A 17165-nucleotide genomic window follows, 5' to 3' on the forward strand; every position below is an offset into this window, starting at 1 on the left:
GGGTTTTTGTGTGGGTTGTTAATCTCAAAACTCTGGTTCAAAGAGGTGGAATGGCCTTTTGGAGGAGCTACATACAGCGTACTAAGCTCTTCTTTATTCTTTTTGGAGATGCTATAGGGGTACTGATTTTCCAGCGTCAGCAGTGTTTTTTCAAATCATGTTGTCCCCTTAGGGATGCATTTAGACTTCCCTTAGGTCATTCTGCTCTCAGGAGACGTTTTCACTCAAAACTCTGGTTCAAAGAGGTGGAATGGCCTTTTGGAGGAGCTACATACAGCGTACTAAGCTCTTCTTTATTCTTTTTGGAGATGCTATAGGGGTACTGATTTTCCAGCGTCAGCAGTGTTTTTTCAAATCATGTTGTCCCCTTAGGGATGCATTTAGACTTCCCTTAGGTCATTCTGCTCTCAGGAGACGTTTTCATTACATGAACTATGTCTTGTCAAGTTCCCATGGGAAGGGTTTTTGCCTGACTTGTCTACTGTCAGCTGCGGTTTTTGCCTTCTGTTCCTTGAAATTACTGATGAAGGGTGTTAAGACTTCATGTGCATTAGCAGTGGGGATAAGTTGGAGATCAGAATGAATAATATGTATCTACTGATGGTCCTTACACACTGGTTTCTTTAGTTCAACCGGAAGAGTTACGTGGGTTGTCTTCTATGTGTCTGGTTAATTAAATCTTGCATTTCAACTCTGGAGGTGCTCCACCCAGAACTCATTGTACACTGATTGGAGGAAAAGGGCTGAGATGCAATATATCTATGTCACTGTCTGGCAAGGCCAAGTGAAACTCTGGGCAGAACTCACTGGCTTAGGCACCACACTGTGCCAGGGCGATTTTGCTGCGTTTGAACTCAGGGTTTTTTGGTTTTTTGAAGCATTGCACCATGCTGTACCAGGAAGATACATGAGTTAAAGCTATCCTTAGAGCAAGGATCTTTGCACAGTGTTCCACTGAATGGTTAGATATATCCACAATCAGAGACTGACACGATTGAGAATAAAAAGTTTTCATTCGCTGTACTAAATGGCAGTCTGTATAATGAGAAGCTATTTATCATTTATTACAGATGAAAAACAAATTACAGGGACTATTGATAAGAAAGAAACTCCTGGTTTATAGACAGTATTGGAGACGAGTGAAGTCATTTGGAACTCCAGGAAAAAGGGTTTATGGAATTAAATAGTTACAGATACTTGGTGATTTATAAACCTTTTAACAGTCATGCATAAAACTAGAGTCTAGAAGTAGTCACTTAGGGACCATTGCAATTACTTCTTTTCATAGCTCTGTTGTGTGGTAACAACAGATAGAAAGGGAATAAAATATCCCATTATATTGCCACTGTGTATCAGTGATTCAGGCACAGAAATAATATGAACAAAATGACAGGAAATGTGTTAGGTGAGTAGTTTTATTGAAAGGTATATATTACCACTTAAAATAATCTCTTATTACAGATTCAACCAACTCTGGAGACAACATGTACACTTTAATGAATGCAGTACCACCTGGACCCAACAGACCTAATGTAAATATGAATCTAGTTATATACTTCTTTGAATTATACAGCCGTTTTTTATCTGCACACCACGTTTCCATCACATACCATTAATACTAAGTTTTCCATTTTTATAGAGTATGCTTCAGTGGCTTTCCCCCCACCACGTACTTTTTAGTAGTTCCCAAATCAATCATGCCAATAGAAGCCAAATAATGGTCGGGGCGTGTTTTTTTCTGCATGGAAAAGGCCTTAGAAGCTTGTGCACGTGGATTTTGGGGACGACTTAATTTGTCACACAGTAGTGCAATAGACTTCTGTGTGGTAGGACGTCATTCTAGGAGCTGCCATTAAGCATTAGTTTCTGCAGGATTCAGACTTTTGTTATACAGAGGTATTTACTTCTGAAAAAGGAGAATAAAATGCCTGAAAGCAACTCTGCCATTTTGTAAAAAAGGATAAAATTAATACCTCTAAGAAGAAACAAATTTATCTGCTTTTCAAAATGGGATGTTAAGAATGAAACCTATTAATAACATTTAAGTGTTTGCCTGATGAACTAGTTGACTGGTGACTACTTTAGCCTAAATTTCAGCAGTTAAAGAACTGACAAAAATCGAGATTCTTAGGTAGAACTTGTTTCTTCTCTGATCTTTCTCTGTGCCTTCAGTTTTACTGTGTTTCTCTGGTTACAAACATATTTCATTTAATTATGATCCACATTATGGGCCTTTTGAAAAAAAGCCAGTAGAACTTAAAAATAGAGATGTTGCTGTATCATTATGCAGCAGATTTTTGAGATTCTTCTATAATGTTAATGCCTTCAAGTTCTTTAAGAACTGAATTTAAGGTTAATAGCTTAAATTGGACAGAAACTGCTCATGATGCAAAGGTAATGCAGAGTAGTTCCACTGTCCGTACAGCTAGGGTGGGGTTTGAAAGCTTTTAATTGATGACTTACTCATTGAAGAGAATCGTAACATGCCCTTTAACTTCAGTGGGAGTAGAGCTAGGACAGCACTAGCAGGTTTGAAACTCATACACAGAGTAGAGTATTGAAGTAAATGAAAAAGTATTCCTAAATTGTATTCCAGTTTACAGAGGTGAGAGTCTTCAAAAATTATGAAGGTAGCATTGGAAAAAGTAAACAAAAGCAATGATGTTTTTGCAGTCTTCACGCAGAGGACTCTCACTAGACTTTTCACATTCAGAGCTGGGACCTACGTATTTTTCCTTTTTTTTTTTCTCCCTGAGGAATATTTTCTTTTTATGAGATTAACTACAAAAACTCTACAGTAATAACAGTTTTTAATGTCTGATCCTTTTGTAGTTTCCAATGGGGCCAGGGTCAGATGGACCTATGAGTGGACTGGGTGGAATGGATTCACATCATATGAATGGATCTTTAGGTAATAATAGTACATATTACAAACATTGTGAATTTTCAATGACTAGTGCCTTTTTCTGTGACCAGTTCTCTGAGTTGTGTGGAAGACTGTATGTAAAAATATTGTAAAAAAAAAAAAAAAAGAAGCTGCGTGTACCTTAATAAGAACTATTAAGATACTTTTTGAAGCATGTGAGTTGGCATACATAATGCACCTCTGGAAGGAAAATATATTTTACTTTTGTAAGAGAGCATAGTTTTAATCCAGTTGATGAACACCGCTCTGAAAGCATACTTTTGCAGAGGTGAGGTGCAAGAATCGCTTTTATTTGCCTCTCTTCCTCTTTCAAAATCTTGAGGAAGTGTCATTGTGACATGCTGGTGTATGTTCTGATCGATTACCTGGGAGTTATTACATAACTTTGATGTATGTGTTATACCAGTTTTATCTCAACATTCTTATATCTTCATCAGTTCTATAATTAGCCATATATCTGTCAAGTGGGAGTACTGTTACTCTGTCCACATTAGCAGCTTCAGACAGGTGCCAATCTTAATGCACCCAGCAGAAGATAAATTCTTGTCAAGGCTCGCAGAGGCAGGAGGGAGAATGTACTGTTTGACTTCTGACACTGTGCTTTTTGAAGGACTCATATCTAGGTGAGAAGCCTTGCACAACTCTGCAAAACACACACGGCTGTAGTCTCCTGAGTATCCCGAGCTTGCTCTTACTCTTTGCTGGAAGGATGATAGATATTTGAAAGGGATTTAAGAAACAAGCCACAGCTATATAAATTGCATTTATACCTCCCTTTTCCATACCCACAGAGTAAATAAATACCTTGGTTTTATTTCTGCTCATACAGTAACACCAGGCCAGTAGCTCCAAGTATGGGTCTTGTGTGGTCCTCCTCACTTCTGCCTGCACCAAGGGGTGCTGGTCATGCAAGCAACAACAGCGCGGAACCTCAGGCTGCACGGGCTTCAGATCTCTTTCTCCTTCTATCCCCCCCTCTCCTCTGTCCACCAGCAACGTTCTCTTACCTATGGGAGCTAGCCGGATGCCCACAAGGCACCACCACCAGCCTGCTCAGCAGCGTTTTCCACTGCAGGGACAAACCCAAGCGAGCTAGATGCAGGTCAGGCAGGCAGAAGCCAAGCTCCCAGTGTTCCCTTTGCTTCTGCCCCCAACAAAAAGCTCTGTCACCTTCCCAGCACAGGCACGGACCAACCTAAACTTTTAAGTCCATACTACCATGGTGGCTGGAGATGTATCATTCGTAGCCCAAAAGTGGGAGGTTGTGAGACAGGGTAAGACAAAGGGAGAAATTTAGAGAGACTGTGACAAGATGAGAAAGCAAGCCATCAAACCTGATTTAGCAGATATGTTCTGAACGATTAAAATTCAACAGTAGGCATCTATCTCCTAACATGACTATCTTTTTTTCTAGGAAAGCATGTCCCTGAAATTCCTAGATTCCTTTGCATAAGGAGATCGTGTGATTTTACAGCCTTTCTTTACTTATTACAATCCTAAAATGGATTGTTGCTTTAATTAATAATGATCCACTTTACGTTCAAATAAAGGTAAATCACATCTGTGTAAAAACTAATCACATCTTTCTTTTTTGTCTATGGCCTGGGAATTATTTCTTCGTTAAAAGAAAAAAATTAAATTGAAACAGGTATGGAAGGATATTAGGTGTACCTAGCATTCAGTTAGTGATTTTCTGTAGTGAACATGATGATGTACTTAGTCAAACTAGTGATGACTGCTTTCGAGGGATGACGTCACATCTAAGCTGGAACCTGACTTCTTTTAGGAGAAGAGGGCTGGGAGAGGTCTGCTGCATTCATTTTAGTGCTTCAGTAGGCAGTTGCATCTCATAATCAGATGGATAAATTGGTCAAGGTCCATCTAGAACTTCTCCGATTTCTTTGACCACAACCCTACTATGGGATATCTGTTCATAGCTCTGATGGTTAGAAAGAAATCTTTTCCTGATTTCCACCAAAATGTATCCTTTGGGCCATGGTAAAATCAATCTTCATAACATTTATGTATCTGATATATTTACAAAGAGAAATCATATTCCTTCTCAGCCGTAATTTGCCTGGCTAAGTATAGTAAGCTATTTCGGTCTCCTCCCACAACTCCATTTTCTAGATTGTTTTTCTCTGACACTTTCTCGTTTTGTATTCAGTAGTCTTCTCGAATTTGCCTTTCCTGAAAAGAGGCGACCAGAATTGTTTACTGTCTGTGGCTGCTAAAAATGCTTTTCTTGATATCTATCCTAAAGCTGTATTTCCTTTATTCTTATCTTTACCTGAGTGAGAGCTACAGCATGTGATAAAAAAATCTTTTCCATAGTCTTGCACTCATTATATTTATTTTTAATTGGTTTCCATTACTCTGGTCCTCAGGGTCGTCTGCTTTATTCCGAAAGGTACTGTCATCATCAGTATTTATAACGCATCAAAAGTTCATATAATTTCAGCCAATTTCAGTAGTAGCCTTCTGCTTCTGGGAGCAAAGACACTGATGGAACCCTCCGAGTAACATCAACTTTTTTCCCCCTAGGAATATCAACTTTTACTAGTTAGCCATGATTTTGCTTTTTCCCCCTCAAGCTGAATTAACATTTGCCATAGGTGGATATACCCCCAATTAATTCCCTTACCTGTACCTCACCACTGCTAACGGGACAGGGAGGTTGGACATATGGTTCCTCGAGTTGTGCTGGGCTGTCTCATCCTGGCAGGATGCCATCCAAATAATTCATACAGATCAGAAGTGTGTCCTTCATTCTTTTCTCCTGTTTTGCACTGGGTGTGTACCGAAAGGGCTAACATCGTTCTGTGCTGACTCTAAACTTGTACTGAGGGAGACGTGGGGAAGCAAGCGAGAGAGCACATCGTTGGTTAGTTTTAAAATATTGCTGTTAACACCATATATTTATTATGAAAACAAGTTCTTGATGAACTTCAGCTCAAAACTAACTGAATAATTGTCTATTTTAATTTAAGGCTCAGGAGACATGGACAGTATTTCCAAAGTGAGTATCTAATCAAATATTCTAAATTTTTAGAATGTTTCACTCTCTAAACATTTTGTCTCTGTTACAAAGCTTTTTATTATGTATCTGCATTTTCTTCTTGTCAACTCCTTGGAGACTATGTAGGCAGAATGAGTATTAATTGAAAATTTAAAAACAAGATAATCAATTGGGAGTATAAGTAGACTTATTCCCTACCACGTAATAATGTGTATTAATGAATGTGACTCTATCCAGTTCATAATGTGATTGATCATGCTATAATCTTCCGTACTGTTAAGATAGATGAATATAGTTCAAATAATCATTTCTAGTTAAATGCAGATTTGTAAAAATGTCATTAGGATGTTACTTATGTGCACGGCATGATTGCTTTTGTCACCTCTGTAAGGCAATGTTAGTATCTTAATCATTAGTATAAGTTGCTAAAAGATAGATTAAGAACTAGTTTCAGAAGAAGCACTGTTCTGATACTGCAACCATTAAATAGTTGGAAATGAATGTGAGTTTACCCTGCAAGGGTTTTGCATCTACAAAAATAATACTGTGCTTGAATGTGGCAGTTCTTCTGTAAAAATAACACTACTACATGTGTGATCATCATTAATTTAGGAACCAATGAGCTTACTTGGTTTTGATAAAGATGTTTTGTACTCGTCGCCTTGAGATGTAACTGACTGAAACCAGTAAGTGCATCACTACAGCGATCCCCCTGCACTTCATGCTTTTGATCTCTAAATACATAAATTAATGAAGAGATCATTCCAGTTAAAATTTCGTAACTTGTTCGTTTGTAGCAAAATTCTTAACAATCTTCCAAGAAAGGAGCATGAGCTTGTTTCGAGCACATCTGCTGCCGGTACGTTTTGGTTGCCCCAGGACTGAGTACCACGGTGCTGTCGCTACGTCTCTCCCAGTGCAGGCTTTGCCGTTTGGGATGTGCCTGAGGCTGCTCAGCACGTGCTGTGGTCGTGCTAGAGACCGTGCTGTGGGTCTGTTCTCGGGAGACACGTCGGCATGCCAGTGCGTAAGGAACAGAATGCTCACCTAATTTTCCATGGCTTAACACAGAAGTCTGTAGTGTGAATTGGTTAGGATACACTTCCAGGCGTTCAAAAGGCAGGAGTCATTCTTCACTTAGTGATACATATTTGTACATCCAAAGAGGGGGAGGAGGATGCTGTACAGTTCCCCAGTTTGTGGTCTTCTGGTCTGGGGGGGCATGGGAGAGGGGTAGCCTGTAAAGTGTGCTTACCATCTACCTTTCCTGGAGAGAAGGACCTCAGCTGTATGTGTCCCAGGCTCCCTTGCAGGAGCAGCATCTATAACAATCCTATATCTTTGTACATTCGTAAGATCTGTAGCATTTTCAGGTTCTGCAAAGAGAAAAACGACGGATTGAAATGACCATGCTGCATTAGTTGTGCCGAGCTTGCAGTGATGGATTCCATATAAACCTCCAACGAGATAATCAGTGTACAGCACACTTAAAATCAGTGTCCATATTTTTTTCTTCAATATTTTTATTGCAAACTGCAGGATTTTGTAAGGAAAAAAACCCAAAACATGTCTAGTAGGTTGCTATAGGATGTTATTCAAAAGCCTGTATTCAAACCACTGGTATTAAGCATTAGTGTATATGCTAATACAAGTACCAGGAGCTCTGAAAACTTGGATTCAAAAATTGATCTGAAAGTCTTGTAGTTTATAACTGTAATAGATAACTCACGGAAATCACATTTGATGTATGCATTTTTCAAATAACTAAAAAAAAAAGGCAGTTTACTTAGGAAGTAGCACAGTTGCCCTGTTACAGCCTTATATGTAATGGCTTTTAAATATCTTTTCTGAACAGCACTGCCCAGTGTGCAGCCTTCACTGGTAGTAGTAAAAGTGCGTGGGTAGCATTGGTAATTTCGGGTAAGCAGTAGTACATAATGATTTGAAACCTAAATGGAAAAGTTGTGCTATCAAGGAGCAGTAGATTAGTGCGGTTGTTGCATGCAAAATTATGTGGCTGACTTCCAGTTTTGTAGACAGCTACCAGGGCTGTTCTTGCTGAGGCAACAGTCTCCCTGTATACGTCACCAGCTAGTCTTGCAGCTCACCGATTTCCAGTGACGGCAGTCGCTTGCTGAAGCTGACACCGTCTGGGGTGTGCGTTGCCAGACTCTCAAGTCCGGGCGCAGGACCTGAGTGGAGTAAAACGCACGGTAGAGGCGCTGATTATCAATTCCCAGGAGATACAGGAAATTAGTCCAGCCTTGGTAGAATCAGTGCAGCTCACAGAAAATTCAGAGCTGCATTTTCAAGAGAAGACTTTAATTGGCTGAATGGCAAAACATGAAGTTTTTATGAACTAGATTGAGACGGGGGAAGTAAATGAACTGAAATTATGCATATTAAATAAACATTAATAACCAGTGTTTCTGCAGTGCCCGTGGAATTTGTGCAGGCATCAAAGGCATACTTGGTTTGGAAAAACTCAGCTAGTGCTACAGCGCTAGACCCCATACTGGCCATAAAAGCAGCCCAAGGGGAGTTGCTATAAAAGCATTTATGTCAGGAATTTGAACCTTTGGGGCTGGCGTACTGTAGCGATGGCAGATTTTCAAAGCTTTGCGCTACACAGAGCAAGATAAAACAGGGGTAAATCCCCCAGGAATGAAGAAAAGTGCAGGAGCATCATATAAAATAAATGTGACAAGGCCTCAGTGAGTTTTAAGCTTTATATTAATAGATTTTAAGGCCAGAAGGGACGGATACAGTTGTGTGGTGTGACCTCCTGCATAACACAGGCAACAGGACTTTCTGAATTAATTCCTGCTTAAGGTACAGTAGCTGTGGTTGAACTAAAGCGGCAGTTTTCAACCTTTCTTTTTAAGCTGTGGATCCCTAAGTATTTTGCTATACTAACTGCAGCGAATAGCAAACTTAATTGTCAGACGTTAATTAACTAGTTAGGCTTTTAGTTGTCTTTGGTGGACGTGTTGTCCAGTGATTTTCCTGGAGGTCTGAGAACTGTGATCTGGGGAAGTTTCAGAAGCAGTGAGCTGGACTGAAGAAAGCAAAAGGGAAAAGGCAGGGGTCTTGACCCAACTCCGTAAGTTGCATTTCAGGTGCTAACAAAAACCAGTTGTGCCTGCATGTCTCTCATGGAATTAATCTTATATTTAATTTTTAACTGAAAATAAATACACTGAGCTGAACCCATAAACATATTTAGCCATTCAGACTGAGAATGGTGATCTTCCACCAGGGAATATGGTGAAAACATAACAGCAGCCTTTCGTTAGCTACACAAAACACACTGCAAAGCAGACAGTAGGTACAGCCGTCTCGCGCTCCACTCTGCCAGCCTGGTAGCAAAAAGTAATTGATTTAAGTTTTGGTCTTCGGTGAAGCTGGGAACAAAGCTTTTTGTTCTCTGTGGAGGTGAAATAAATCCTGTGGATCACTAGAATATGTTGCAATATTTAAATAATGGTCAGTGGTCAACATGGGACTTCATATTATCAACGGGAGCATGCAGAAATTCAGTACGAAGGGGAGGTAGAAGTCACGGCTACCCCATTTTCTGTTCAGTGACTGCTCCACTGTACCTCTTTAAAATGCCAGGGTAGGATAGACAGCTTTGGAGTTCTGAGGAAAATGCCAAGAAGTTAGGAGGATTTTCTCTTCTTTTAGTGATTGCTGGTTTTCATTCAAAGTTCAACCTCTTGCAGATTTAGTTACACTAAATGAAGACTGCATGCAGGTTCTTTCAAAGTACAAAATACCTTGGCTTGTTTAAGAAAGAAATCTCTACGCTGGTAGACCTATTGTGTCAGGATTGCAGTTGAGAATAACATAGGAAAGAGAGAAATAATTCACTTAGGATTCTTACAGCCATTAGGATTTGGTCACTTTGATCAAGAGCGCGACTTGGAGTTGCATTTTGTCAGTTTTCCCATTGATTCTACTAGGTTTGCGTTAAATGTATTATGTTGTACAAAATTTGCCCTTGTGTAAGTAAAAGCTCAACAGCAATATTGCATTCAGGTTTTCTGGATTAAAAAACAAACAAACAAACAAACAAAACAAAAAAACCCACACCAAACCCAAAAATCAAGGCAAGAACTGTGGTAGGCATAAACATTTCATAATGAAGTTCACTCCTTCACTCCCTCCTTTGCCCGGCTGCTCCTTTTCCATCACAAACCCTGTACAAGTAGGAGTCTTAACAGTGATGGAAAGAGAATCACCCATGTTCTGGGCATGGTGGAGTTCCACAAATGAGCTTTGTAAAAACACCTATTTTTAGTTTCTAGAATAATCATGTATTACCTATTGACTTAGAATAACTTCTGTGCCTATTACCTCATTTCACCCTTTCTGGAAGTAACTGAATCTTGAAAGCATTTCCTAAACATTGCAGAGGTGGTGGTACAGGAGCACTTCTTTAAAGAAGGGGGATCTATCTTCAGGCAGCTTTGTGGTGTTATTATCTATGAGCATTCCTGTAACACCTAGACGCTGAAAAGGTGGGTTAACACGCTCTTTGCAAGGCAATGGCTCCTGGAAATGTCTAAAGCCCTGTCCAGTGGCCAGGTGTTACTCGGGACTCCTTTGTCTAAAACCCTTGTAACACTTCCAGCTGTAAGAGCTGTGCTCAGTGAGGCGGTTTAGCACTTGAACCACGCTTGTGAACTACTTGCGGAGCTGTATTTCAATAAATGGTGAACATACGAACGAAGACCCCAGGCACAGCCTCTGCAATGGTCTGTGTGGACCAGATCCATCCATACGTCTACCTTTAAGTAGCTGTTTGGAATTCACATATGTCAAGGCACACGCTCATAGACTTCCCTGGATTTTACCACAGGATTTAATGTAGTGACAGAGCTACCTTCTGTACCTGCTGCAGCCATTTATACCTCTTGCTGACTTCAGTAGGAAGTGCTGGCTATAACCTGAAAACTAGAATTGCACGTCAATAATTCCTGCTTCAGGGAAGAAAGCAGTACTTTATAGGCTAAAATTAGTAACTGAATCATGCAGAACCCTGCAGAGGCTTATTTTCCATCTCTGAAAATCCCAGTGCATTGCACAGTGCATCTTCATGTGCTGTGGTATCGTGTAACGCGTGCCTTTGCCACCCTTGGCGAAGCTGAGAAATGAATTGAAATCTTCCACACTTAACTTGTATTTTAAAATCTTACTTAACAGAACTCTCCCAGTAATATGAGCATGAGTAATCAGCCTGGCACTCCCAGGGATGACAGTGAGATGGGTGGAAACTTCCTAAACCCTTTTCAGAGTGAGAGCGTAAGTATTTCTTTACCTAGTTGGATTTGTTTTTTACTTTGTGAATCTTTATCTCTGGTGTTTTCTTAAAAAAAAAAAAAAAAGAGAAATAATAACAAAACCAAATAGTTTTGTAGTGTACTTGTAATGCAGTACTGTGCCTCACATGTTTTTTACTAGCTTCTGAAATGACAATATTGAGTTGACAGAAAAATGTGCAAAAGACTGATAGAAGTTGAGCTGAAACTGAAAAATGTGGGAGGTGTCGATTTACTGCAGGAACTCTTTTTCTAGATTAAGAGGTCAGTTGTCAGTGTAGGTTAGATCTGTCAAGCAGTAATAATTACGCCTCACGTATTCAGTAATGCACAACAGGCGATACCCGAGCAGCCTGAACAGACATAGTTGACAGATCCGTACATCTGAGTATTTCAATGTGTGGTTGCCCAACTTTGGATTCCTAAACAATATTTTGCAGGGAATGTCTTCTAGGACAGGATTCACACTGAAGTGTATAATTAGATCACCAGTAGATACCACGTTGCAAGGATGCAGATAGAGCCAGAAAAAGCAGAAGTTCCCTCTAGCGTCCATTCTGGGACAAATGTTGCTTTTTTAAAATGGAGAATGCTTGAGGCAGCAAAACATGGTGGTAAATACATTAACAAAGCAAGACTACAGTGTTTTCATACTCACATGCCTGAAGCTGGGTTTCCAAATCCACATTTAGGTTCCTAAATAGGAGTGGCCTGGTTTTTCAGAAGTGCTGAGTGACTTGGACACTTCTGTTCTTACTGGAAATCACTGCTGCCAGGAGGAGTGCAGCTTCATTAACTGTGCCAGTGGTGAACGTCAGCTCACAAGTTATGACGAGTAGACCGTTTCTGTTAGATCACAGACAAATCGCATGACAAATTTCATGGGAATCAGATTTCAAGGTTTTTTGGGGTTTGCTTCTTTAACCAGCAAAAAGGAAGAGTTTCTGCGTGTTAGCTGTTGACATCTTATAAAGAGGGTACATGTTCAGATTGTGTGGAGTATTGGAGAAAATTGCTTTGTACAACCCAAAACCAACCTTTTTTGGCAAATCTTTCAATATCTGCCAAAAAAACTCCAGTAACCACAGAACCTCCATTAAATGTGATCCTTGGTCATGGTGATCCTTGACTCCGTGTCTCACATATGTTGCTTGTACTGAGAGCAGGCATTCTGATCAGCAGGCAGGCCGGTTCACCAACTGAGGTCATGAAAAGAAGCACATCAGTTGTACTCAGAAGAAAATCAGTTTTCTCAGTCACGTGCTGGATTCTAGATGCTCATAGATGGTGTTTTCTTACCTGGAAGAACCTGGTACACAGTTTCCTCAAGGTTTTTACATGAGATGTATACCTACAAGGCACGCATTATGCATGCTGCGTGCAGTCTGGTCCACTTCTAGGTGTTGGTTGCTCTCTAACATGCCCAGTTGTTGTCCTTGGGAACTGTCATGCTTTCTGATTGTATTTATTAACTTGGCTACTTAGGGCAAGCATTACTGTGAAGCCCTTCCTCACGAAAATTTGCTCTTTGGGAGTTTTGGCTGGGGGTGGGAACAGTGCTTAATAAGTTGAAAAGGACAAACACCCTCAGGTCGTCTTTCTATTCCTTGTCTAAAGTGACAGGTTACCCAGGTACTTTGGCTCAGATGCAGGCAATCGCTTGAACAGATGCTTTGCTTCAAGCGACCCATGTGGTCTCTGACTTCGGCTGAAGATAAGTGTGATCTTACTAGCTTTGCTGACCCGCTGTGGGAGCGCTCGGCAGGGCGTGATGGGAGTAAGCACCAAAGCAGACAAACCATCAGAGACGTGACAAGGGGCGCAACAGACTTTACCCAAGTAGTCCATTCTGTGTAGTTTACATGACCCAAATTGTTTTTCTAATATGCTTGGACACTTGGAAGTGGCCACATTGAAACTCGACCTGTGGCAGGATTTTTATGGCATGTCTATTCTTTGCGAAGGCAAATTTATATTTCTGTATCAGTTTTCATACTGCTGATACTTCTTGCATTTGAGCATTTTCTTCCACTTAGAAGATTTTAGACCAGATTAAGTGTTTCTGCAGCCCACAACTTTCAATTTAAAACACAAATTAGGCATATAGACAAGCACTTCTTCCAGGCATCGTGGTGTCCCAGTGACTGCTGTAATGAAGTACTGCTAACTTGAGGGCAACTGTAGCTTGTATAAGGTCTGCATCCGTTTGGGTTACAATGCTGATGTGATGTGGTGATTGAATTTTTGGTTCATGTAAAGAAGAACGACCACTTGATTCAGCTTGCCTCCTAGAATCCGTAATACAGAATAACAGAGACCAAAAGCCTAGTTTAATTCCAATCACACATATCTTTACACTCTCCCTTCCCGTAAAGTAATGAAAAGGTCTCCAAAACATGTATGTAGTTCAGCTAACCGCAAATGCAGCTGGGCTCGAGACTAGCCACTGACCTACCTAAATCCGCCTGTAGCCAGCACTGACCAGGAGAAGGTGCGGAAAGCATCCATGAAGCATTGGTTCATCCCAGGTAACACCAGGTAACATCAAAACAGTCTTCAAGGAAGATGGCTTCATCAGCAGTAGCGGCATGTTTGCGTAATGAGGAAAGCGTAGCGGAAGGTACGGTACTGCAGACTGAACTACAGCCTTAGCACAGGCTGCAGGACAGGCTCTGGAGGAAGTTCAAAGAGTCTGTTGACATTGGACCGCATTGCCGTGGTCCAGGAGTGGGTTTAGTTACCTGGGGGGGGAGGAAAAATGGTTGTTAAAATGTGGATTCCTCTTTTTTCAGTACTCCCCTAGCATGACAATGAGTGTGTGATCCGTTAACAAGTCTCGCCATGAAGACCACAGTGAGTTGGCCCTCTTCAGAGAGCTACTGCAGAAGAAAATTACTCGTCCCAGTGTACAGTTTAACAAAAGGATCTCAGACACAATCAGACCCACCTTTTTTTTTTTTTTCCACCATCTCCCCATTTTGTCAAGACAGTGGGTCCCAAACATGATTGAGGCAACTGTAAAGAGTGGCGTAACAGAACTGCCCAAGATGGAACTGCAAACAAATAATCTGTGTATGTACATGTGTGGGCTAATGTATGTGTATGTGTGTGTGATATAGAAATACACACATACATATACAGACCCACAGCACATTGTAAAATACTTTCACATGACATCTTAAGTAGAAATGAGAAGTAGGGACTTCTATTCCATCTTCTTTTTTTCCATGTTTACATTTTAATTATTAAAATTTGCTTTCCCTCTCCCCTCCTGAACTATTTTATGTTGCTTATATCACTGCTCTATAAGTTATTTTTTAAGGTGAACTCAAATGATAAATTCTTCTGATTTTGTAAATGTCTGCCATTATGGATAGGAATAAAATTGGTTATAAGAGCTTTCATTAACTTGTGTTTGATACCAGTTACCCTGTGAATCACAAACTGTACTGTCTTAAGAAATAGAAGAAAGCTCATATTAATTTTTTGGAATAATTTTCACCTAGTTTGGTGATTTTTTTTTTTAATACTTTGCCTTTAAAAAAAAAAAAGCACTGAAGGTTATTTTTCTTCTTTAATTGAAGCCTAATATCTGCAATATCTATTTTAAATGTAAGCCTAAATTTGATACAAGCTTCTCAGCTTATATAGATTACTATAAGGTTACTGTAAGGGAGCTCCAATTGCTATAGAATCTAGCAATAAAGCGTCAGGGCTTCTTCTGCCCCTGGAAATGAGTTTTCTATTTAGCATGATCTTCCGTAAGGATGGTAGTTAGTGGAAGTGCAGTAGAGTCCTTATCACTGAAACCTTTTCTAACGATTTACTATTACATTTCCCATTTTCATTGATTCTCAGCCAAATCGTAACAATCCAGTCCTAATTATAAACAGTATTTCTCAAGCCCATTCAGGTCACCCTGCTCCTTGGGTGTGTGTTTTTCACCATGTCCTCCGGAAAGAACTCACCCAAAATCTTTTGGAAAGGTTGGGGGTTTTTTTTGAGCCAAAATGGTGGAGTAAACTACTTTATGACTGCTAGCCTTATGAGGGTCTTACCTTTTGCCATAAACAGAAGAGGAACAAAGGTGTGGGCCATTTTGTAAGGAGGTCAGCCTATTGGATATGAAAGCTGGGGACAGAATGGGGAGAAGGCGTATGGTCTTAAAGGAAGCGCTTCTGGAAGCAGCCACATGTCTCTTCAGGCAAACTTCTAAACCCAACGTTATGGTACATTTAGTTCCCAGTGACTTCCAGCTCCCCCAAGAAAACAAAAGTTTTCAGTTGCGTAGTGGTGAAAGGGTTGAGGATCAGCAAGGCAGGCGCAAAGTGAATGAACAACAAAAAATTGTGCCGCAGACGAAAAGGAAAGTCCCCTCCTTGGACCCTACATACAGAAGAGCAACTTACGTAGGAGGAGCAGTTCTGAGGTGTGGTATGTCCATGAAGTCTTGCAAGGAGGGTTTTTTTTCATGAACTTGTTGATAAAGAAGCATATGTAGTGGGCTCATTGTGATGGTAGCTGCTTGTAACGGGAAGTGTAAGGAATACTGCAGTCTCACTCATTTTTATTTACATATCGTATATATATAAGATTATATATATAACATATGAAAATAAAAAGATGTAACACATTTTTCTCTCTTGTTAGGGCTACTCAAATATGAAACTCTCAGAGGCTTAAAATTGTGTTGAAATATCAAAGACTTTGGTAGCATTACTTTTTAGTAATAATAACTACTCTGATTAGTTGTAAGCATAAACTAGATAGTCATTATATGGTTTTGTGGACTTTATTCCCAGTGATGATAAAAGTCACATTCATTTGCTTATCTTTGGAAAACACCTTGTTGCAGCCTCAAAAGATGTGCTAGAAGCCCCTACTATTGATTTGAGTTACAGAAACATAAAATCGGATCTAATTTCCCAAGACCTTTCGCTGTTGTCACTAATCCCACTGGTTTTAATGACTGTGTCCTCAGTGCACCCCAGCTTCTCCCGTAACAGTGCAGAGTCCAGGCTTCCTTGCAGCCTGCATCTGACATCAGTATTTTCCTTCATAGCCTCCTGAGAAGGACTTTAGGACCCTTTTCTGCCCAGTTTCCGTCAGATGATGTCACTGCTGCTGGACTAAGGTAGATGGATGTGTCTGGACTGTGTGCCCAGTGCCGAAGCCCATTCACGCTCTAGGTAAGCGTGCCCTCGAGACAGCTTTTAAACCATGGAGTGCATCTGCGGTCTGTTGACCCCCTGTACTGTCCCATTCCCAGCTGGGGTCCTGCAGGCAAGCAGTGTGTCCACTGAGCTCGCGACAGCTGGCCGTGGTGGCACGGCTGAGGGCTCTCTTACGGGACAGAGTACGTGCTACCGCTGAAGCTTCGTACTGGGGCAAAATTAAGCAGAATCAGGGCTTGGTATTAATCAGAGACTTATTTTTCTTTTTGAATTTGGCATTGTCTGCAATATTTTAGCTTGTAGGCACCTGTTAAGGATTAAAGTCTGACCATTAAATCTGTGCAAAGAAACCCCTGAAATGGAACTACGGACACACATTGAATGTCATTACCAAATATGTTATCCTAATCTATATACGGGAGCATAACATCCTTTCAGGCACGTAACTTTTTCTTCCTGTAGTTCCTTCAAACTCCCTTACACACAATTTTTCTTACTTTGTTTCCCCTTTCCATTTCTTTCCCAAAAAAACCTCTGTCAAATTAAACATGGTGGTATTGATCCTGCAGCATTAATCTCAGTACATACACTCATGGCTTCAAAAGGATCAGCATCAGGCTTCTCATAGCCTGTCGCTCTGTGCCCTGATGCTGCAAGTTGCGTGTCCGGCACATCTCCTACCTGCCCAGCCGTCACAGACTCAGGGGATAACAGATGTGCAA

The 17165-nt window shown here is 40.5% G+C and overlaps 1 protein-coding gene across 1 annotated transcript in view; it reads left to right on the forward strand.

Annotated features, from left to right (window-relative positions):
- Positions 1-14942, forward strand: part of SSBP2 (single-stranded DNA binding protein 2) — a gene marked incomplete at its 5' end in the record, with an annotated part of 36996 nt that extends 22054 nt beyond the window's left edge. Inside the window, 5 exons of the mRNA XM_010159358.1 lie at positions 1462-1532; positions 2833-2911; positions 5917-5945; positions 11154-11252; positions 14062-14942. Of these exons, the coding sequence (XP_010157660.1) occupies positions 1462-1532; positions 2833-2911; positions 5917-5945; positions 11154-11252; positions 14062-14091 (308 nt within the window). The remainder of the gene's footprint in view (positions 1-1461; positions 1533-2832; positions 2912-5916; positions 5946-11153; positions 11253-14061) is intronic.
- Positions 14943-17165: the final 2223 nt, after the last annotated feature.

The sequence above is a fragment of the Eurypyga helias genome, unplaced genomic scaffold, assembly GCF_000690775.1.
Source record: "Eurypyga helias isolate BGI_N326 unplaced genomic scaffold, ASM69077v1 scaffold26799, whole genome shotgun sequence".
NCBI lineage: Eukaryota > Metazoa > Chordata > Aves > Eurypygiformes > Eurypygidae > Eurypyga > Eurypyga helias.